General features: G+C 41.6%; 1 protein-coding gene across 2 annotated transcripts in view; it reads right to left on the reverse strand.

Moving 5' to 3' along the window:
• Positions 1–5398: 5398 nt before the first annotated feature.
• ZFP14 (ZFP14 zinc finger protein) overlaps positions 5399–24737 on the reverse strand; it is a 47938-nt gene continuing 28599 nt past the window's right edge. For both annotated transcript variants that reach the window (XM_059666914.1, XM_059666912.1), the window contains exon 5: positions 5399–9948. In XM_059666914.1, the coding sequence (XP_059522897.1) occupies positions 8582–9948 (1367 nt within the window). In that variant the 3' untranslated portion in view covers positions 5399–8581. The remainder of the gene's footprint in view (positions 9949–24737) is intronic.

The raw sequence follows: 24737 nt of genomic DNA on the forward strand, positions 1-24737 counted from the left end.
AAATCAATAAATATGATACATCACATAAACAAACTGAGATACAAAAATCACATAATCATATCAATCGATGCAGAAAAAGCATTTGATAAAATCCAACACCTTTTCTTGATAAAAACCTCTCAGCAAAGTGGGAATAAAGGGATCATACCTCAACATAATAAAAGCCCTATATGACAAACCTATAGCCAACATCATATTCAATGGGAAAAACTAAAACCATTTCCCTTAAGAACAGGAAGAAGACAAGAAAGCCCCCTTTCACCACTCCTATTTGACATAGTACTAGAAGTACTAGCCATAACGATCAGACAAGAAGAAGAAATAAAAGGCATACAAATTGGAAAAGAAGAAGTAAAACTATCCTTATTTGCAGATGACATGATACTATACATAGAAAACCCCAAAGACTCCATCAAAACACTGCTAGACCTAATAAATGAAATTGGCAATGTAGCAGGATACAAAATTAACTCCCAGAAATCTATGGCCTTTTTATACACCAATAACTCACAGAAAGAGAAATGAAAAAACAATCCCATTTACCATTGCACCAAAAAAACTAAGATACCTAGGAATAAACTTAACCAAGAACGTAAAAGACCTGTACTCAGAAAACTACAAAACATTGAAAAAAGAGATAGAGGAAGATGTAAACAAATGGAAGAACATACCACGTTCATGAATTGGTAGAATTAACATAATCAAAATGTCCATACTACCTAAAGCAATCTATAAATTCAATGCAATACCTATTAAAATACCAACGGCATATTTCAAAGATATAGAACAAACTCTCCAAAAATTCATCTGGAATAAAAAAAAGACTTCAAATAGCCACAGCTGTCCTGAGAAAGAACAAAGTTGGAGGGATCACAATACTAGACACCAAACTATATTACCAAGCCACAGTTCTCAAAACTGCCTGGTACTAGCACAAGAACAGAAATATAGACCAATGGAACAGAATAGAGAACCCAGAAATTGACCCAACCCATTATGCTCAATTAATATTTGACGAAGGAAGCAAGAGCATACAATGGAGTCAAAACAGTCTCTTTAATAAATGGTGCTGGGAAATTTGGTCACATACATGCAAAAAAATGAACCTAGATCACCAACTTACACCATACACAAAACAAACTCAAAATGGCTAAAGGACTTGAATGTAAGTTGGGAAACCATAAAATCCTATAAGACTCCATAGGCAGCAAAATTGCATACATATGTCAGTCATAGCAATATCTTTACAGACACCGATCCTAGGGCAGGGGTGGGCAACCCTTGGCACGCGTGCCAAACATGGCACGCCAGTAACTGTTGCTGGCAAGCGAAACCCTCTTATAATCTTCCATTTACAATTGTGAATCTTTGTTCTCAGTGATGAATTTTGTTAAGTCTTGTAATAGGAGTAGCCTGACAGATGAAAGTAGTAGCTTGTGCATATCTCTGAAGGTCATGAAATATAAACCTGATGTAAAATCTCTGTCATCAGTGATGCAGCAGCAAAAGTCCCACTGATAATATCAAACGGAGTCATAAAGTTTTCTGTTGGACTAGCAGTGTACATGTATACATTAAAATATAAATGTATTTTTCATCATCATATACTGTGGTTTTCTCGCTCAAATGAATTTTACTATTTCTTCAAGGTTCTTCACATATGTACACCTTAAGAAATATCAAGTAGGCATAACATGTTCTCAAAAAATTAGGGTTGGCACGCAGAAGAATTTTGAGTCAGAGATTTTGCTGGTTTTGGCACGCACTCACAAGAAGGTTGCCCACCCCTGTCCTAGGGCAAGAGAGACTAAGGAGAAAATAAATAAATGGGACTACATCAAAATAAAAAGCTTCTGCACAGCAAAAGAAACCATCAACAAAACAACAAGAAATCCCACTGCATGGGAGAACATATATGTCAATGTTATCTCTGATAAGGGTTTAATCTCCAACATTTACAGGGAACTCATGGATCTTAACAAAAGGAATATATACCACCCAATCAAAAAATGGGCAAAGGACCTAGACAGTTTTTGAAAGAGGACATTCATAAAGCCAAGAGACAAATGAAAACATGCTCAAAGTCACTAATCATCCAAGAAATTCAAATCAAAATGACAATGAGGTACCACCTCACATCTGTCAGAATGGCTATCATCAACAAAACAACAAATGAGAATTGCTGGAGAGGATGCAGAGAAAAAGAAACCCTCCTTCACTGCTGTTGGGAATGCAAACCAGTACAGCCACTTTGGAAAACAGTATGGCATTTCCTCAAAAATCTAAAAATGGAAATGCCATTTGACCCAGGGATACCACTTCTAGGAGTATATCACAAGAAACTAGAAACACCAATCAGAAAGGATATTTGCATCCCTATGTTCATAGCAGCACAATTTACAATATCTAAGATTTGGAAACAGCCTAAATGCCCATCAGCAGATGAATGGATTAGAAAACTATGGTACATCTACGCAATGGAATACTACGCTGCTATAAAAAAAAAGAAGGAATTCTTACCATTTGAAGCAGCATGGATGGAACTGGAGAGCATTATGCTAAGTGAAATAAGCTAGTCAGTGAAAGAAAAATACCGCATGACCTCACTCATTTATGGGTAATAAAGAACATTATAACCTAACTAGAGGCCCGGTGCACAAAAATTTGTGCACTTGGGGGGGGTGGGGAGGGGTCCTCAGCCCGGCCTGTGCCCTCTTGTAGTCTGGGACCCCTCGGGAGATAACAACCTGCTGGCTTAGGCCTGCTCCCAGGTGGCAGAGGGCAGGCCCAATCCCTAGGTGCAGCCCCTGGTAGGGCTCAGAGCAGGGCCAATTGGGGAATTGGGGTGCCGCCCCCTGTCATGCACAGAGCAGGACGGATTGGGAGGTTGCGATGCCACCCTCAGTCACACTCAGGGTAGGGCTAATTGGGGGGTTGGGGCACAGCCCCCTGTCACACTCAAGGCAGGGTTGATGAGGAGGTTGCGGCATCACCCCCTGTCGCGCACAGAACAGGGCCAATCGGGGGTTGGGGCGCTGCCCCCTGCCATGCACAGAGCAGGGCCTCTCAGGGTTGGGGAGCTCCCCCGTCATGCAGAGAGAAGAGCCGATCAGGCGGTTGAGGAACTCCCCCGTCACAGAGTAGGGCTGATAGGGGAGTTGGGGCACCGCCCCCTGTCACCCACAGAGCAGGGCCGATCAGGGGGTTGGGGCGCTGCACCCTATCACACTCAGGGCAGGGCCGATGGGGAGGTTATGGCTCTACCCCATCACACACAGTGTAGGGCCCGTGGCGGGGGGGGCGGTTGGGGCGCCGCACCCTGTCACACACAGAGCAGGGCCGATCAGAGGGTTGGGGGGCCGCACCCTGTCACACACAGAGCCGCAGGGCAATCAGGGGGTTGGGGAGCTCCCCCGTATCAGGCACAGAGCAGGGATGATCAGGGGGTTGGGGCGTCTTCCCCTGTCACCAACAGAGCAGGGCGTATAGGGAGGTTGTGGCCCCGCCCGCTGTCACACACAGAGCTGCAGGGCGATCAGGGGGTTTGGGCGCTGCCCCCTGTCACACTGATCCCGGTGCCAGGAGGCCTTGCGGCTCCGCTGATCCCAGTGCTGGGAGGCATATTACCCTTTTTTACTATATAGGATAGAGGCCTGGTGCACAGGTGGGTGCTGGCTGGTCTCCTGGATCAGGGTGGGGGGTCCCCACTGGGGTGCCTGGCCAGCCTGGGTGAGGGGATGATGGCTGTTTGCAGCTGGTCACACCCCCTTCAGGGTGGAGGTCCCCACTGGGGTGCCTGGCCAGTCTGGGTGAGGGGCTGAGGGCTGTTTTCAGGCTGGTGAGTGACTGAAGCTCCCAACTGCTCCTTTTTTCTTTTTTTTTAATTCTGGGCCAGCTTTAGCTCTGGCTCCAGCTCTGAGGACTCTGCTGCTGAAAGCAGGTATCTGGTTTTTTTTGGGTTCTATAATCGAAACACTGTATCAACTCCAACTCTGAGATCCCTGCCGGCTGAAAGCAGGTTTCTGGGGTTTTGTTTAGCTTCTATATTTGTAACCATGTTTCAAACTGCAAGCTCAGAGGCCGGCAGCAGCAGGCGAGAACATTGGTTTCCTCCGTCACTGAAGCAAGCAAGCCTCATGTTAGCTTCAAGCTGCCTGGCTGCCGGCCACCATCTTGGCTGGCAGTTAATTTGCATATCACCCTGATTAGCCAATGGAAAGGGTAACAGATGTATGGCTAATTACCATGTTTCTCTTTTATTAGATAGGATGACCAAAAAGATATAGAGGCAGAGAAGCATCGAACAGACTGTCAAATTACAGCGGGAAGGCTGGGAAGTGTGTGTGGGGGGTGGTAAGAGATCAATCAAAGGACTTATATGCATGCATATAAGCATAACCAATGGACACAAGACACTGGGGGGGGGGGTAAGGAAGGGCATGTGCTAGGGGGTAGGGGAGGCCAAGGGAAGGTAAATGGAGAAAAAAAGGAGACACATGTACTACTAATTGTAATACTTTAAACAAGAAAATAAAGAAAAAGAAAATAGTCAGTAATCCTATATAATAGCGGTTATATGCCAATTGACCCTCATGCCCTCGCATCACAAGATGGCTGCCCCCATGTCGTCACACTATGCCCGCCCTCACATTGTCACAAGATGGCCAGCAGGGGAGGGCAGTTGGGGGCAATCGGGCCAGCAGGGGAGGGCAGTTGGGGGTGATTGGGCCAGCAGGGGAACATTGAAGTGTCAATCAAGCTAGCAGGGGAGCTGTTAGGGGGTCATCAGACTGGCAGGCAGATGTGGTTAGGGGCAATCAGGCAGGCAGGCAGGCTAGTGGTTAGGAACCAGCAGTCCCGGATTGTGAGAGGGATGTCCCCCGAGGGGTCCCAGATTAGAGAGGGTGCAGGCTGGGCTGAGGGACAATCCTCCTCCAGTGCATGAATTTTGTGCACCAGGCTTCTAATATTGTAATAATTATGTGTGATGTCAGGTGGGAACTACGCCTTATTGAGGGATCACTTCTTAATTTATATAAATGTCTAACCACTATGTTGTACACCTGAAACTAATATAATATTGAATGTCAACTGTAATTGAAAAAGACTTTAAAAAACATTCAATTAAGTCTACTATATTGTCTAGTTTCTTAATTTCTATTTTTTAAAGGTACTTTACTTCTCTGGTGTTGGTTTTGTTTTCTTCTGTTTCTGATGTCTTGACATAAATGCTTTTTCATTCCTTAATCACATTTATGGATGTGACAGATCCAGATTTGACTGCTGTGGATAAGTGAAAAAGATCAAAACTGTGTCCAGTTTCCTTAACTTATTAAAGGATTTTCATTTCTTCCTGAATAGAACTTTGGTGATATCTGACATGTTTACATATACAGGCATCTCATTAACAATAATTTCTAAGTAGTCTATAATTTCAGTTTTGATATTATTTTTATTAAAACCTTTAAAAACGAACAGTAGAAATATTATTATGAACCCCCATATACAAACCACTCCACTTAATTAATTATCAACATTTTGTCAACCTACTTTCCAGTTCTCTTTCATTCTTTTTCTATTGTTGGAGTATTTTAATGTAAATCTGGATATCTTATCCTATGTAATAAAGAGGTAATATGCTAATTGACCATCATGCCCTCACAAAGATGGTGGCACCCACAACCACAATATGGTGGTGCCCAGTCTCCTCAGTCCGCTGGGGGGGTAGCAGGGGGGTGGTGGTGGGGTAGCAGGGGGGACCTTCAGGTGCACAGTGTGGCCGGGCCCACCTCCAGGCGGGTCCGGCCACTCCGCACACCTGCTGCCGGAGTCCCCCAGTCCCCTCACCCCGCCAGCAGTGAATTTTCATGCAAACATTACCTTTTTAAAAAATCCTTACCCAAGGTTATGATTATTTCTTTTAGATCATCTGTTCTTGGGGAGCAGACCTAAGCAAGCAGGTGGGCATCCCCCAAGGGTCCCAGACTGTGAGAGGGTGCAGGCTGGGCTGAGGGACCCCCGCCCCCCCGTGTACATGAATTTTTATGCACCGGGCCTCTAGTAATTTCATAAACATATAAACAGGTATCTCTACACACAGGAGCACTAATATTTCTTAAAAACCACATTGACATGATCATCCTTAACAAAATTATTTCTAAATATCATCTAATTAACTCGGTGCATGTCCACATTTCCCCCAGTCTCCAAAATCTTTTTACATTTTGTTCAAAGTAGGTCCAAGTAATGCCCACACACTAAATTTAGTTGATACATCTCTTGTGTCTTTTAATCTAGCAGTTGTCCTTCCTTTCTTTTTCATGTCACTCATTAGTTGAAGAAAGCAGGTTGTTTGTAGAATTTTACACATTCTGAATCTGTTTGGCTGCTTGGTTATGTTGCCATTTATTTTATTCATCTATTCCACAAATTCTTGGTTTAAAATAATTTGACGTAAAGGTTTAATTCCTTCAGTTCATGATGTTGGAAATAAGGTTTTATAAGTAGTGGTGCATACTTCCTATTGCATTCCTTCAGGAGGTGAATAGTCTGATAGTCCCACTTTTATAGAGGCTAAAATTGATGAACAGATTCAGAGGTGGTCAGCTTGACAAATCCATTCTAGCATTCTCACTTATAAAATCTTTCACTTAATAGTTGTAATATTTACCAATTATCTTCTGGATCCACTATCCATTAGGAAACTAGAGAGTGGTGATTTTTCTAATCTTATGAATCTCTCTGTATTTACTAGATTTAAAAATCAATTTGATGAGTTTTTGATGGCTGTGAAACTTGGTTCAAAAGGGAAAAACAAAATAAATTATTTAACCCTTGCCAATTTTTAGGATGAGTCAGTGCCTAGGCACCATCCATAGCTGACGAATTGTATAGCTATAACCAAGTAAACTAACTACTAGGGGGGTCATTTCAAAAGACCCAACTTCCACTGGTTGAAGATGGGACAATTTGAGCACCAAAAGTTATTGACTGTAAAAAAAAATGTTTTCTTTTATACAAGTTTTTATACACACAAACACACATGCATGAATATGCACATACAATATTAAATTTACAAATGATTTATTTCCTTTTTGACATCTTTTTGATAGTTTCTAATTAATTTTGAATAGTGCTTAGACAATAGAGATAATAAATCTTTACTTTCAGGAATTTATTATGGGGAAATAATTTCATGTTTCTCTTTGAATCTTCAATAGTTGTACTCTTTTTAAAAAATATATTTTATTGATGCTTTACAGAGGGGAAGGGAGAGGGATAGTCAGAAACATTGATGAGAGAGAAACATCAATCAGCTTCCTTCTGCATGCCCCCTACTGGGGATGTGCCCGCAACCAAGGTACATGCCCTTGACTGGAATCGAACCTGGGACCCTTCAGTCCGCAGGCCAAACCGGTCAGGGCAATAGTTGTACTCTTAACAATGTCATATTCATGAAAATTTTAGGGCTTTCTTTTCAGCATGAAATTTCTGATGCAGCTTAAATGATGAACTTTTCACATCCAATATAACATCCTAGGTTTTATCCAGAATAAATTAAATAAGTGCTGAACAGTAATAGGAAGCATTTCTCAATTTTTTACTTCTATAGGAAATTCCTTTCATATGAATTCACTAATACTAATGATAACAATTACAGATATGTACAGAAAACATGCTATGTGGCTGCTATTTTTCCAAATATTAACTACTTAATCCTTACAATTCTATTACAGTGTACACAGGCTGACTCTAAACTGGCCCCAATGGTCCCTACCTCCTGGTCTTCACACTCTTATGGAATCCTCTTCCCTTGAGTGTAGGCAACTTAGAAATTTGCTTCTAGCCAGTAGAAGACATAAAGTGATGAAATATTCCTTCAGTGATTAGACTACACAAGATTATAAATGTTATGATTCTAGCAGACTATTTGTTGATGAAGCAGCCATGTTAAAGAGGCCTATGTGGCAAAGAACTGAGGTCAGCCTTTTGCCAACAGTCAGAAACTTAGGACCTCAGTGCAGTAGCCCTCAAGAAAATAAATTCAGCCAACAACCATATGAGTTTGGAAGCGGATCCCTTTCCCAGTTGAGCCTTCAGATCAGACCCAGCCTTAGCTAAAATCTTGATTTTAGCCTCATGAGAAATTCTGAAGCAGAGGACCCAACTAAGTTACACCCAGACTCCCAATCCATAGAAATTGTGAAATAATATATATGTATTATTTTAAGCTATTAATTAAGTTGTGGTAATTTATTATACAGCAATAAATAATATACATATTATCACCATTTTACAAGTGAACAAGATGAGTCACAGAAGTTTAAGTACCTTGTCCAGTAACAAAGTGGTAATAAAGTGGTGAGATAGAGACAATGATAAAGAAAGCTAAAGCTTTTCTTATATTAATTGTATTATTCTCTGACATACATTTGCCAGAGGAAATGTTTGAATGGTGAAGGAAGGCTTTTAAAGCAAAATTTTTCCCATCATATAAAATTTCTTATGCTTTGATGTGAGCATGAAAAAAATTCTCAAAATGAATTTTGTGATATTCTGTAACATAATGTACACATCAAGGCTAAATTTCATTATGAATTTTCTGATGTTGAGTAAGGTGTGAATGCTGTCTAAAGGCCTTCTTACATTCCTTACATTTGTAGGGTTTCTCACCTGTATGAATTCTCTGATGTTGAGTAAGAAATGAATAAAGTCTAAAAGCCTTACCACACTCCTTACATTCATAAGGTTTCTCACCAGTATGAATACTCTGATGTTGAGTAAGTTGTGAGAGCAGTCTAAAGGGTTTTCTACATTCCTTACATTCATAGGGTTTCTCACCAGTATGAATACTCTGATGTTGAGTAAGTTGAGAAAGCAGTCTAAAGGCCTTCCCACATTCTTCACATTCATAAGGTCTCTCACCAATATGAATGCTCTGGTGTGAAATAAGTTGTGAGTAACTACTAAAGGTCTTCCAACATTCCATACATTCATAGGGTTTCTCATGAGTATGAATTCTCTGGTGGCGAACAAGTTGTTGTCTTAATCTAAAAGTCTTCCCACATTCCTTACATTCATAGGGTTTCTCACCAGTATGAATACTCTGATGGACAGTAAGTTGTTGGCATATTCTAAAAGTCTTTCCACATTCCTTACATTCATAAGGCTTCTCACCAAAATGAATTTTCTGATGTACTCGAAGGTCTGGACTACACACGAAGGCTTTCCCACATTGCTTACATTCATAGAGCTTCTCAGCAATATGAAGTCTCTGATGTCGAGTAAGGTGTGTACACTGCCTAAAGGTCTTCCCACACGCCTTACATTCATAGGGTTTCTCACCAGTGTGAATTCTCTGATGTCGAGCAAGTTGCTGATGTACTCTAAAGGCCTTTCCACATTCTTTACATTCATAGGGCTTTTCACCAGTATGGAGTCTCTGATGTTGAGTAAGTTCTTGGAGCACTGTAAAGGCCTTCCCACATTCCTTACACTGATAGGGTTTCTCACCAGTATGAAGTTTGTGATGTCGAATAAGGTGTGCACGTTGTCTAAAAGCCTGCCCACATTCCTTACATTTATAAGGTTTCTCACCAGTATGAATTCTCAGGTGTTGACTAAGTGTTGAGCGACGAATAAAGGTCTTCCTACATTCCTTGCATTCATATAACTTTTCCCTATTATGAACTCTCTGATATTCAGCGAGAAAATTATGCTTTTTGTATGTGGTCATTTTTTCAGAAGTAATTTCCACTTGCCCCAAACATCCTTCTTGTGGTTCCATTTGCCCCTCAATTTTACTTTTGCATTCCCAATCATTTCTAAAAATGGAGTCCTGAAGGCAATAGCTTTTAATTTTTTCCATTACTTCCAATTGGAATGAATATATTTCACAAATATCCTTTTCTGAAGATAAAGTATTAGTCCTGTATCTGGATTTCAAATCTGAAAGAAAAGAAGAAAGCAAACACATGCTGTTTTTCTGTTCCAGCAGGAAGAAAACGTTTACAGAGAAATAAAGGGGACCTAAAATAATGCCTATTACAAGTGAATGAATTAGACATCTCTAGAACATAGGCATTTGTGCTACAATACTACACGTGTACCTAAAAAAACTAACTCCTGCAAAATTACACACCAAAGCTAGGGTTTATGAAGAAAGTAGGGCTGGAGAAGAACACTCAAGTCTATGCAACTGTATTAGCAGAGCACTAACTACTAGTAATATAATAGGGACCTCAAGGTCCCCAAAAGCTACTCAGTATGGCTGAAGGCCATTTCGTGGGTATTAAAATGCATAAAAATAGCCCCACTGGCATGGCTCAGTGGTTGAGCATTGACTTATGAACCAGGAGGTCATAGTTCGATTCCCAGTCAGGACACATGCCTGGGCTGCGGGCTCAATTCCCAGTAGGGGGCGTGCAGGAAGCAGCTGATTAATGATTCTCTCTCACCATTGATGTTTCTATCTCCCTCTGAAATCAATAAAAAATTTTAAATGCATAAAAATAAAGCGGAAATGCTGGATTTCAGGTGCTGAAATGCTGCACATGAAATGAAGTCCCAGGCCAGTGAGGCTAACATTAAGGTGGGAATCGGGTGAAGTGCAAGGTGCCTAGCTAGAAGCTATGCAAGTTGATTGTATATGTCTCTGAGGAGGGAGCCCTGAATGTAAGCATTTATTATTAATTTTCTTAATATAGGGGTGGAAGGGCTCAAACAACACATCAAAATGAAGTCTTTTGCCTTTCCTTCTAAATGTTATAAATATACTAATATTCTGGCTCCATTCAACTAAGAATATTGCCTGTAAACCAACTAATTTCAACACTATATTGATATCATTCCCTATTTCATAGCACTATTAAGCTAATTTGTATTATGGAGTATTAATTATATTATGAAACAGGCTGTATTCTCAAACATTAAAAAGGGGGCAAAGAAAAAAGAATAAGGGAAGCCCAGGAAAGGAAGTGAACCTAATGATTGGAGAAAGAAGTTAAATCAGCGAAGACCTGGTTTAAGTGTGGATAAGAATCACCTGATTTGTTAAAAGTATTTATTTATTCATTCATTCATTTATTTATTTTGTGATTCAGGCACTTTAAAGATAATAGTTTACTTATTACTTCAGATAAAATGATAGTATACATATGGGGAATCCCTTAAAATTCAACCATATACTACTTTTGCATTGAATGTTAACCAAAAAAATCTCTAGATACCTGAAAGCCCCACTTCTAGTAATATATCTTAAGAAACTTGAAACACCAGGGAGAACCAAGATGGCGGCATAGGTTAACGCCAGAGTTTGTTGCTTTGAACAACTACTTCAAAAGTGAAACCAAAAAACGGAAGGGACATCACCCAGAACCACAGGAACGCTGGCTGAGTGGAAGTCCTACAACTAGGAGGAAAGAGAAACGCACACGGACACTCAGAGGAGGGGCAGTGGTGAAGTCAAATTCTGAGGTGCGGAGTGCGCGGAGCGGGCTGGCGGTGGAGGGCGCGGTTGTTGTTTTCAATCAGGAGGGAGTCGCAGACTCTGAGCACCAGATCCGGGTGAGTCTTTAGGGACCCAGACTCAAACGGGAGAAGCGGGACTGTCTGGCTTCGGTCAGAGCGAGTGCAGCTTTCTCTCCGAGCTTTGCAGCGGGTGCTGGGACTCAGAGAGGCAGAGCCCCTGGGGACAGGACTGAGAGCTGCCATAACTGCTCTCTCCAGCCCACCCTGTTGATCCTGTGCGACCCGCCCCGCCCAAGCCCTGCACAGAGGCATTTGCCGGATAGCCTCAGGCAAAGGCTAGATTAGCACCTCCCTAGAGGACAGAAGTTCTCTCACTGCTGACACAGCTGATTCTCATAGCCACTTGGCCTGGAGGTCAAACCCTCCCTGGAATTAGCTACAACAATCAAGATTTAACTATAAGACTGCGAACAAAGACCACTAGGGGGTGCACCAAGGAAGCATAACAAAATGCAGAGACAAAGAAACAGGACAAAATTGTCAATGGAAGATATAGAGTTCAGAACCACACTTTTAAGGTCTCTCAAGAACTGTTTAGAAGCTGCCGATAAACTTAATGAGATCTACACGAAAACTAATAAGACCCTCGATCTTATATTGGGGAACCAACTAGAAATTAAGCATACACAGACTGAAATAACGAATATTATACAGACGCCCGACAGCAGACCAGAGGAGCGCAAGAATCAAGTCAATGATTTGAAATGCGAGGAAGCAAAAAACATCCAACCGGAAAAGCAAAATGAAAAAAGAATCCAAAAATGCGAGGATAGTGTAAGGAGCCTCTGGGACAGCTTCAAGCGTACCAACATCAGAATTATAGGGGTGCCAGAAGATGAGAGAGAGCAAGATATTGAAAACCTATTTGAAGAAATAATGACAGAAAACTTCCCCCACCTGGTGAAAGAAATGGACTTACAGGTCCAAGAAGCGCGGAGAACTCCAAACAAAAGGAATCCAAAGAGGACCACACCAAGACACATCATAATTAAAATGCCAAGAGCAAAAGATAAAGAGAGAATCTTAAAAACAGCAAGAGAAAGAAACTCAGTTACCTACAAGGGAATACCCATACGACTGTCAGCTGATTTCTCAACAGAAACTTTGCAGGCCAGAAGGGAGTGGCAAGAAATATTCAAAGTGATGAATACCAAGAACCTACAACCAAGATTACTTTATCCAGCAAAGCTATCATTCAGAATTGAAGGTCAGATAAAGAGCTTCACAGATAAGGAAAAGCTAAAGGAGTTCATCACCACCAAACCAGGAGTATATGAAATGCTGAAAGGTATCCTTTAAGAAGAGGAAGAGGAAGAAAAAGGTAAAGATACAAATTATGAATAACAAATATGCATCTATCAACAAGTGAATCTAAGAATCAAGTGAATAAATAATCTGATGAACAGAATGAACTGTTGATTATAATAGAATCAGGGACATAGAAAGGGAATGGACCGATTATTCGTGGGGGGGGGGAAAGGGTGTGGGAGATGTGGGAAGAGACTGGACAAAAATCATGCACCTATGGATGAGGACAGTGGGTGGGGAGTGAGGGCGGAGGGTGGGGCGGGAACTGGGAGGAGGGGAGTTATGGGGGGAAAAAAAAGGAACAAATGTAATAATCTGAACAATAAAGATTTAATTAAAAAAAAAAAAGAAACACCAGTTAGAAAGAATATATGCACCCCTGTGCTCATAGCAGCACAATTTACAATAGCTAAGATCTGGAAACTGCCCAAGTGCCCATCAGCAGATGAGTGGATAAAAAAACAGTAGTACATTTACACAATGGAATACTATGCAGCAGTAAAAAAGAAAGAACCATTTGCAACAGCATGGATGGACTTGAATAGTATTATGCTAAGTGAAATAAGTCAGTCAGAGAAAGATAAGTATCACATGATCTAACTCATATGTGGAATCTAATGAACCAAATAAATTGATGAACAAAAATGGACCCAGCCCTATCTGATTTGGCTCAATGGATAGAGCGTTGGCAACAGGGTCCCGGGTTTGATTCCGATCAAGGCAACATGCCTGGGTGTGTGCTCAATCCCCAGTGTGGAGCATGCAGGAAGCAGCTGATCAATGATTCTCTCTCATCATTGATGTTTCTCTCTCTCTCTCCTTCTCTCTTCCTCTCTGGAATCAACAAAAATATATTAAAAAAATAGACCCAGAGACATAGAAGCATGAACAACAGACTATTGGAAGCTCAGAGGGAAGGCAGGGGAGGATGGGTGGGAAGAGATCAATCAATGAACTTGTATGCAAACTCGTGGACATACACAATGGGGTGGTGAGGGCTGCCTTCTGTATGCCCCCTGTTATGGATCAAGCCTGCAACCTGGGCATGTGCCCCTACTGGGAATTGAACCGTGACCTCCTGGTTCATAGGTTGATGCTTAACCACTGAGCAACATTGGCAGGGTTAAACACCATATTATAAGTACATTTGAATAGTTGGCTTTTTAAGTATGTGTTTTAAAAGTTTAGGGAGATATTTTTCTTTGGGGTTTTCCAGTCACAAATATATACAGCTACCATTGATAAGCTTTAGTAGCTGATACCCCTAAATCTAGGTCAGCTTTCATGACTGCCAAATCCCTATTTATTAGGGTAACACCAGTTGCCTCCATACTACAGAAGGTCTGGAGGACATCTCAGCAGGACAACCAAAGAGATTAAGATACAACTCCACCTATGCTGCAGCATTTTGGGGCACCTCCCCAAACTCCCTCCAGGAAGTGCTGTCCCTGCTTTGGGTTAAGCAACTTTCATAGGAAACATTAAGTGGTTCCTCTCTGAGAAATCCCAAATGCATGAGGGTGGCCATAATAAGCTGGCTTATTAAATCAATACTCTAGGATTCTGTATCTCAGTGGAAAAGTCTACTCAAGAAGAAGAAGAGTAACACTTATTTTCCTCTAGAATTAGAATGAGTCTTTTATTAGAATAACTAGAGGCCCGGTGCACAAAAATTTGTGCACTGGTGGGGGGGGGGCGCGGTATCCCTCAGCCCCACTTGTGCTCTCTCACAGTCTGGGACCCCTCGGGAGATAACAACCTGCTGGCTTAGGCCCGCTCCCGGGTGGCAGAGGGCAGGCGCAATCCCTAGGTGCCTGCCCCGCAGCCCTTGGTCGGGCTCAGAGCAGGGCCGATTGGGGAGTTGGGGCACTGCCCCCTGTAATGCACAGAGCAGGGCAGATCAGAAGGTTGTGATGCCACCCTCAGTCATGCTCAAGGTAGGGTCAATTAGGGGTTGGGGCACCACCCCCTGTCACACTCAAGGCAGGGTTGATGGGGAGGTTGCGGCGCCAGCCCCTGTCATGCACAGAGCAGGGTGGATCAGGGGGTTGGGCGCTGCCCCCTGTCACACACAGAGCAGGGCCCATCAGGGGGGTTGGGGCTCCATACCCTGTCACCCACAGAGCAGGGCCGATCAGCGGGTTGGGGCACTCCCCCCTGTCACACTCAGGGCAGGGCCGATGGGGAGGTTGCAGCTCCACCCCATCACACACAGAGCAGGGCCCATGGGGGGGTTGGGGCACAGCACCCTGTCACACACAGAGCAAGGCCGATCAGGGTGTTGGGGAGCTCCCCCCTATCAGGCACAGAGCAGGGCCGATCAGGGGGTTGTTGTGCCTTCCCCTGTCATGAACAGAGCAGGGTAGATAGGGAGGTTGTGGCCCCGCCCCCTGTCACACACAGAGCTGCAGGGTGATCAGGGGGTTTGGGCACTGTCCCCTGTCATGCTGCACCAGGGGCCAGGAGGCCTCACGGCTCCGCTGATCCCAGTGCTGGGAGGCCTCGCAGCTCCGCTTCACACCGGGGCAGTGAGGTTTTGCTGCTCAGCTGATCCCAGTGCCACGAGGCCTCGCAGCTCCTCTGATCCCGGTGTTGGGAGGCCTCGCTGCTCCGCTGATCCCGGTGCTGGGAGGCCTCGCTGCTCTGCTGATCCCGGTGCTGGGAGACTCCGCTGATCCCAGGCCGGGAGCCATTGCGGCTCCACTGACCCCAGTGCCAGGAGGCCTCGCGGCTCCGCTGATCCCGGTGCTGGGAGGCATATTACCCTTTTACTATATAGGATAGAGGCCTGGTGCACGGGTGGGGGCCGGCTGGTTTGCCCTGAAGGGTGTCCTGGATCAGGGTGGGGGTCCCGCTTGGGTGCCTGGCCAGCCTGGATGAAGGGATGATGGCTGTTTGCAGCTGGTCATACCCCCTTCAGGGTGGGGGTCCCGCTTGGGTGCCTGGCCAGCCTGGGTGAGGGGATGATGGCTGTTTGCAGCTGGTCACACCCCCTTCAGGGTGGGGGTCCCTACTGGGGTGCCTGGCCAGTCTGGGTGAGGGGCTGAGGGCTGTTTTCAGGCTGGCAGGTGACTGAAGCTCCCAACCTCTCCTTTTTTTCTTTTTTTTTTATTCTGGGATTTATTTACCTTCTATGGCTGTCACTGGAGCTGAGAGCCAGCTTTAGCTCTGAGGCTAGGCTCCAGCTCTGAGACCTGGGCTGCTGAAAGCAGGTTTCTGGGCTTTGTTTACCTTATGTATTTGAAACTTTGTTGCGACTCCAGCTCTGAGATCCCGGATGACTGAAAGCAGGTTTCTTGGTTTTGTTTAGCTTCTATATTTGCAACATAGTTGCTTATAGAGAGCAGCTCAGAGCTGGGCAGCAGCAGGCGGAGAACCTTGGCTTCCTCCGTCACTGGAGCAAGCAAGCCTCCTGTTTGCTTCAGTTGCCTGGCTGCCAGCCACCATCTTGCCTGGCAGTTAATTTGCATATCTCGCTGATTAGCCAACAGGAAGGGTAGCGAAGTTATGGTTAATTACCATGTTTCTCTATTATTAGATAGGATATGTCAGTCTAATGATTAGCTTCTTTAATGCCCCTCAGAAATGCCATCTTGCTGTAAATTCCAACAGATGCATATTATACAAAAAGAGAGGCGAAATAAAAATAATGTAATCCAAATAAAAAATACAAATGGATTTATTTTCCCTAGAATTAAACTTGTTGTTTGAAAAATCCATATGGAAAAATAAACAACCAAGAATAAGAACTTCAACAAGTAAAATAGTATTATGTTAATGTAAAAAATACAATAAAAATATTTAAAAATTTCAGTAAACATACTGTTGTTTTTTTTAAAACATACCGTAGATAACTATATTGGTATTGTTATTCTGAAGTTTAAATGTGTGTGAGGATGTGTATTTGAATAAAGTAGTTATATGTACATTTCACTAGGACCTATAAGTCTTTCTTGAGGAATGCAATAAGGAATAAACTAAAGAAGAGCAAGAGAGATGTGGAAAGAAAGAAAAAGAAAACTAAGTTATAAGGATTGGTATGAGCACTGAATCTTTGAACTCTATTACTAATATTAACATGCTGTGTTGTTAATGTGAGAATTAGAGTTATGAAACATAATTTACATGTTATTTGCTCTAAAATATAGAAATACTATAACAAAAGATGCGAAAAGAGGTTTCTATTTCTGGCTATAATGGAGAAGCTGGTATTATGACTAATCCACTGAAAACAACTAAAAATGTTAATGAAAATAAAAACTGTCTGATGATACTAATGAACAACCAAAGCAGCAAAAACTAGAGAGCCAAGGTCCTAGATTGAAAGCAACATGTTGATTTAAGCCAATATTCTACATAGAATTTTCCCCAAGGCATTTACTGACTCAAGCTGAATATCTACCATGGTCAAGAAAGTAAGCACAAAATAACTTCTAAAAGGCTAAGAACCTAAGTATTGATTCTGGCAGTCTCAAAGTGCTGCAGAAATAGAAATTGGAGTTCAAGTGTCTCTACAGAGGCAGAGTCTTGATAATCTGCCAAGATTTCCCCCAGAAGGGCTATACTCAGGATTACGAACAAACAGTAAACAGGTTTTTCTGGCATAGATTAAGGTGATCAGCCCATACTCTATAGGTCTGCCAGAAGCAAATTAAATAATCTCTAAAGGTAACAAATTATTCAGAAACAGGATCATTTAGAGCAGCAGTTCTCAACCTCTGGGTCGCAACCCCTTTGGCGGTCGAACGACCCTTTCACAGGGGTCGCCTAAGACCATCCTGCCTATCAGATATTTACATTACAATTCATAACAGTAGCAACATTACAGTTATGAAGTAGCAATGAAAATAATTTTATGGTTGGGTCACAACATGAGGAACTGTATTTAAAGGGCCAGAAGGTTGAGAACCACTGGGTTAGAGCTTCTAAAATTTTTCAAACATAATGTCCAGAATTCATCTATAATGGATGTCTTCCAATGGTTTTTAGAAAGAAAGAGAGAAACATCGATGTGTGAGAGAAAAACATCAATCGGTTGCCTCCCATATACTCCCTGACCAGGGATCAAACCTGCAACTTGGGTATGTGCCCTAAATAGGAATTGAACCCACCACCTTTCAGTGTACAGGACAATACTCCAACTAACTGAGCCACAACCTCCAGGGCAAGCCTAAAATATATTTTTAATTCCTAAAAATTTCAAGCAGAATACACTATAATATAAAACTGGGCACAGCAGAGTAAATCTGTGAAAATAAAAAAAAATAAAAAAAGAAAATTCTAGAGAGAAGAAAATGGTGGACAAATAGACAGACGTGTCTTGCACCTTGTCCCAGGGCCAGACTGGAAAAGCAACTAAATCGGAAAACATCTACCCAGAATAACAAATCAGACACAGCTGAGGAGACAATTTACAATAAGGAAGGGCAGAGGACACCTGGAGAACGGTAGGAACTGGGATCTAGGCGGGAGAGGGACACCAGAGACCTAGCCGAGAGGGTGAGGAGGAAGCAGCATTGTGCCAAGGCTGCATCCCTTGGAGACAGTCTTTGTGAAAAGTAAAAGCCACAAGGCTGTTTGTGGCTGGGAAATCTAGACCTAAGACCATAGCCATGAAAGGCTACGCTCCAAAAGGAGGACTGAGCTGCACTGTGTGTGTGTGTGGGGGGGGGGGGGGACCTGCAGTTTTGTGGTTGGTTGCTTTTGTGTTGTCTTTACTTTTATTTGCTAAACCAAGAACACAGGACTTTTCAATTGCAAGCACTCACCCAAGACTGAGATGCAGGGAGAGGCACAGACTTGAGGTGCCTGAGGAAAGGCTGGGGAGGGAAGCAGGGCAGGGAGATGTGCCCAGGACTCTGGCATTGGGATATTTGTAACTTTCCAAACGTATGCAGCCATTTCTCTCCTGAAGAGCTAGCCCCTCCCAGTAGCCTCAAGACAGGTAATACAGCTTGCCACACTCTGACAGCATTTTGAGCTATACAAGGGAAACAAGGGTGCTGAATAGCCCCATAGAGCACTCAGTGACTGGGTGGGAAGAGGGGCCAGTCTGCCCCACTATTCTAGGAACCAAACTGACAAAATCTCCAGGTTTCCAGCCAACCCCATTGATCTCCATTCAAGGATATCTGACCAACCAAGGCCAGTGTAATATTTTGGGCCACTTGCGAAGGAGTAGCTCTGGGTCAGGGAAAAAAAAATCCATCTGATTGCTGGAAGGCAAAAGCACCACTCCCACCTAAAGCCCTGTCAGAAACAGATGCTTGAGTAATTAAGATTGACAGCCAGAAGATTAGTCCTGCCTGCCTGCAGCCAAGGCCTGTGGAGACAGACATAAGGAGAGGACTGGTGGATGGCCTGGAGTTTCATCACAGTGCTAAAAGCCAAAGACAGAACCTGTCAGTAGTCAGAACCTAATTACCTTACAGAAAGCCCAGAATTGGCAGACAGAACAGAAGAGTGGAGTCCTAAATCAGCCCCCATGGGGCATTAAAACATGGCTGAAGCAAACGATAATTCACTTTTTTATGTTTTTATTTTTATTTTATTTTTTTAGTATTATTTCATGTTTTATTGTTATTTTATTTTAATATTTTCCATCTTTTTCTTCCTCACTTATCCCTTTTTCAACCTGTTTTTCTTCTCCTTTCCCCACTTTAGTTTTTTTCTTTCCTTTCTTTTTACCTTTTTAAAAATATATATATACTATTGATTTTTTACAGAGAGGAAGGGAGAGGGATAGAGAGTTAGAAACATTGATGAGAGAGAAACATCCATCAGCTGCCTCTTACACACCCCCTACTGGGGTGTACATTAGTGTTCTGTTCCTTTTGTGTCCAGTCTAGTTGTCTTGTATTTTGTGCTATTGGGTCAGTACCTCCACAATGGTTGGCATGACGTGGTAGAGAGTGAGCCACATAACCAGATACCCTGAGAGGAGACTCCATCCACAAACAGAACAATAACATTCAAGACCCAACTACATCAAGAGAACCCAAATATCTCAAATTGGGGGCATCCATGGGATACCCAGCCCAGAAGACCTGTGAGACTGCACCACTGGGTACCACAAAGCATCTACTACATAGGACAAATTAAAAAAATCTGGGTGGCATAACAGCTGGTCTAATACATAGAAACAATCACAGAGGAACCGCAAAAATGAGGAGACAAAAAGACAACCCCCATATGAAAGAAAAGGAGGAATCACCCAAAAAGGAAATAAATGAAATAGAGGCAGGGAATTTGTCAGAGTAATGGCTACAAGGATTCTCAAACAGCTGGATGAGAAATTTACCAAATGTGTAAGAATCAAGATGAAATGAAGAATGACATAACTTCAATAAGAAATACCAAGGAATGTTTCAACAGTAGACCAGAAGATGCTGAGGACTGAATCAGCAAGTTAGAAGGCAAAGAAGAAAAACACGCAAGCAAAACAGAAACTGGAAAAAGAATTTTAAAAGCAGCAGGAGAGTATAAGAAAGCTTTGGGACAACATGGCATGAAACAACATCCACATAATAGGGGGGCCAGAAAGAGAGGAAGCTGAGCAAGGAATAGAAAACCTATTTAAAGAAATAATGATGGAAAGCTTCCCCGACATTAGGAAGAAAAGTCACACAAGTCCAAGAAGCACACAGATTCCCAAACAAGATGAATCCAAAAAGACCAACACCAAGACACATCATAATTAAATTGGCAAACGTCAACAACATAGTAAGAATCTCAAAGGCTGCCTGAGAGTGACAAAAAGTTACCTGCAAGGAATCTCCCATTAGACAATCAACTGATTCCTCAACAGAAATACATCAGGCCAGAAAAGCATGAAATGAAGTATACAAAGTGAAGCAAAGCAAGGGACTGAATACAAGAATACTCTATCCAGTAAGGCTATCATTCAAAATTGAAGTGGAAATCAGGAGCTTTGCAGACAAAAAAAAAGGCTAAGAGACTTTATTACCACCAAGGCAGCAATGCAAGAAATGCTAAAGGGACTGCTGTAAAAAGAAGCAATAGAAAGGGAAAAAAGAACACATGCATAAAGAATGAAAATGGCAACAAACAAGTACGTATCAATAATAATCTTAAAAGTAAATGCATTAAATGCTCCAACCAAAAGACATAGGATAGGTGAATGGATAAGAAAATATGACCCATGTATTTGCAGCCTACCTAGTCCCACCTCAAAATACAGACTGAAAGTGAAAGGATGGAAAAAAAATTTCAGATAAATGGAAATGAAAAAAAAGCTGGGGTAACGATACTTATATCTGGCAAAATAGATCTCAAAGTGAAGGCCATAACAAGAGATAAGGAAAACCACTTCATAATACTAAAGGGATCAATTTAACAAGAAGATTTTACTCTGGTAAACATATATGCACCCAATACAAAAGCACCCAAATACCTAAGAAACTTCTGGAAGATATCAAGGGAGAGATCAACAGCAATGCAATCATACTAGGGGACTTTAATACCCAATTGACACGACTGGATAAATCCTCTAGACAAAGAATCTGCAAAAAAACAGTAATTCTAAACGACTCATTAGATCAGATGGGTTTAATTGACATCTTCAGAACATTTCGCCTTAAAACTATGGAATATTTTCTTTTCTCAAGTGCACATTGGATATTTTCAAAGATAGACCACATATTAGGACACAGGCTAAGTCTCTACAATTTCAAGATGATTGAAATCACATCAATCATCTTCTCAGAACACAATTTCTAATTCACAAAATTAGAAATCAACTACAATAAAAAACAATCAAATACATGGAGGCTAAATAGCATGCTATTAAACAATGATTGGATTACCAAAGAGATTAAAGAAGAAATAAAAAACATCCTGGAAACAAATGACAATGAAAATACAATAATCAAAAACCCAGGACTGCTCTCAGTGAAAACTCCTGAGAGGGAAGTTCATAGCACTACAGCCTACCTAAAAGACAAGAAAAATTGGTAATAAGTCACCTAACATTACAACTTAAAGAATAGAAATACAACAACAAGAAAAGCCCAGAACAAGTAGAAGAAAGGAAATAATGAAGACCAGAGCAGAAATAAATGACATAGAGAAAAAAATTAAAAAATTTAAAAAAAAACAATACAAAAGATAAATAAAACCAAGTTCTTCAAGAGGATAAACATGATTGATGAACCTCTAGCCAGACTCACTAGGAAACAAAGAGAGAGGACCCAAATAAACAAAATCAGAAACAAAAGAGGTGAAGTAAAAACTGACCTCACAGAAATACAAAGGATTGTAAAAAAATATATACTACAAATGACTTTATTCCAACAAATGGAACAACCTGGAAAAAATGCACATATTCCTAAAAAAATGAAAACTTACCAAACTCAATCACGAAGAATCAGAATACCCAAATAGGCTGATAACTATTGATAAAATTGAAGCAATAAAAACAAAAACAAAACAAAAAAAAACTCCTAGCAAACAAAAACCCTGGTCCAGATGGCTTGAAAGGATAGTTTTACCAAATATTCAAAGAACTAACACCTCTACTTCTCAGACTATTCACAAATATTCAAGAGGAAGGAAGAACACTTCCAGACTCTTTCTATGACACCAGCATTACCTTAATTCTAAAACAAGATAAAGACACGACAAAAAAAGAACTACAGGCCAATATCCCTGATGAACATAGATGCTAAAATCCTTTAAAAAATTCTGCCAAATCGGATCTAGCAATACATTAAAAAGATCATACATCATGACCAAGTGGGATTTATTCCAGGAATGCAAGGCTGGTACAATATTCTCAAATCAATAAATGTGATATAGCACATGAGCAGACTGCAAGACAAAAATCACATGATCATATCAATTGATGCAGAAAAAAGCATTCGACAAACTCCAAAACCCTTTTTTGATAAAAACTCTCAGCAAAGTGGGAATAGAGGGAACATGCGTCAATATAATAAAGACCATATATGACAAACCTACAGCCAACATCATACTCAATGGGCAAAAATTAAAACCATTTCCCCTCAGAACAGGAACAAGACCACTCTTGTACAACTTAATTCTGCAAGTCCTGTCCATAATGATCAGAAAAGAAGAATAAACAAAAGGCATCCAAACTTGAAAGGAGGAAATAAAACTCTCACTATTTGCAGATGACATGATATTATATATAGAAACCCTGAAGACTCTACCAAAAAACTACTAGATTTAATAAATGAATTTGAAAACATAGCAGAATACAAAATTAACACCCAAAACTCCATGGCATTTTTATACACCAATAGTGAACTCTTAGAAAGAGAAACTTAAAAAAAAAATCCCATTTACCATTGCAACAAAAATTTAAGATACTTAGTAATAAACTTAACCAAGAAGGTGAAAGACCTGTACTTGGAAAACTACAGGACATTGAAAAAAGAGATGGAGGAAGATATAAAGAAGTGAAAGAGCATACCATGTTCATGGGTTGGTAGAATCAACATCAGTAAAATGTCCATACTACCCAAAGCAATCTATAGATTCAATGCATTTCCTATTAAAATAGCAATGGTATATTTCACACATCTAAATCCAAAACTTTATATGGAACCAAAAAAACCCCCAAATAGCTGCAGCAATTTTGAGAAAGGAGAATAAAATTGGAGGATTCACAATAGAAGCTATCCAAGTTATACTACAAAGCCACTGTACTCAAACCAGCTTGGTACTGGCACAAGAACAGACATGTAGATCAATGGAACAGAACAGAGACCCCAGAAACTGACCCAAGCCAAGACCCCAGAAACTGACCCAAGCCACTAAGTTCAATTAATATTTGGCAAAGGAGGCAAGAGCACACATTTGAACAGAGACAGTCTCTTCAATAAGTAGTGTTGGGAAAATTCACAGGTACATGCAAAAAATTGAAAATAGACCACCAACTTACACCATACACAAAAATAAACTCAAAGTGGATAAAAGTCTTAAATGTAAGATGTGAAACCATAAAAATCCTAGAAGAAACCATAACCACCAAAATCTCAGACATCTCTCATAGTAATATGTTTACTGATACATCTCCTCGGACAATGCAAACCAAGGAGAAAATAAACAAATGGGACTACATCAAAATAAAACCCTTCTGCACAGCAAAAGAAACCATCAGCAAAATAATAAGAGAGCCCACTACATGGGAGGACATATATGCCAATGATACATCTGATAAAGGGTTAATCTACAAAATATATAGGGAACTCATACAACTTAACAAAAGAAAGGCAAACAATTCAATTAAAAATTGGGCAAAGGACCTAAATAGATACTTCTCCACAATGGACATACAAAAAGCCAAGAGACAAATGAAAAAATGCTCAAAGTCACTAATCATTGGAGGAGAACCAAGATGGCAGCATTGGTAAATACCTGTACTTGCTGCCTCCCAGAACCATATCAAAATTACAACTAAAATACATAACAACTATCATCCACAACCGCGGGGAACCTGGCTGAGTGGAAGAACTACAACTAGAAAAATAAAGAAGAAAGAGCATTGAGACTGGTAGGAGGTACGGAGGCGTGGAGGTGCGGAGGTGCGGAAGGGGTTGGCACCTGGGTGTGCTGCTTTTTAATTAGGAGGGAGATACAAGCTCCCACATGCTCTGAGCTCCAGTGCTGGGCAAGACTTTGGGGGACCCAGACACATACGGGGAGAAACTGGACTGTCTGGCATCAGGGCAGGAATGCAGGGGCAGCTTTCTTCCAGACAGAGGTACATGCAGCAGTGGTCAGACCTCTCCAGTGCAGGACTGGCTGGCAGCCATTGTTGTTTGCTCTGCCCTGGAGACTCCCTGAGACACCAGCCCACCCAATTTACAACCTTACCCAAGCTGTATGCAGCAGCTTTTGCATATGAATGACCTGTC

This window comes from Myotis daubentonii, chromosome 15 (assembly GCF_963259705.1).
Source record: "Myotis daubentonii chromosome 15, mMyoDau2.1, whole genome shotgun sequence".
Classification (NCBI taxonomy): Eukaryota; Metazoa; Chordata; class Mammalia; order Chiroptera; family Vespertilionidae; genus Myotis; species Myotis daubentonii.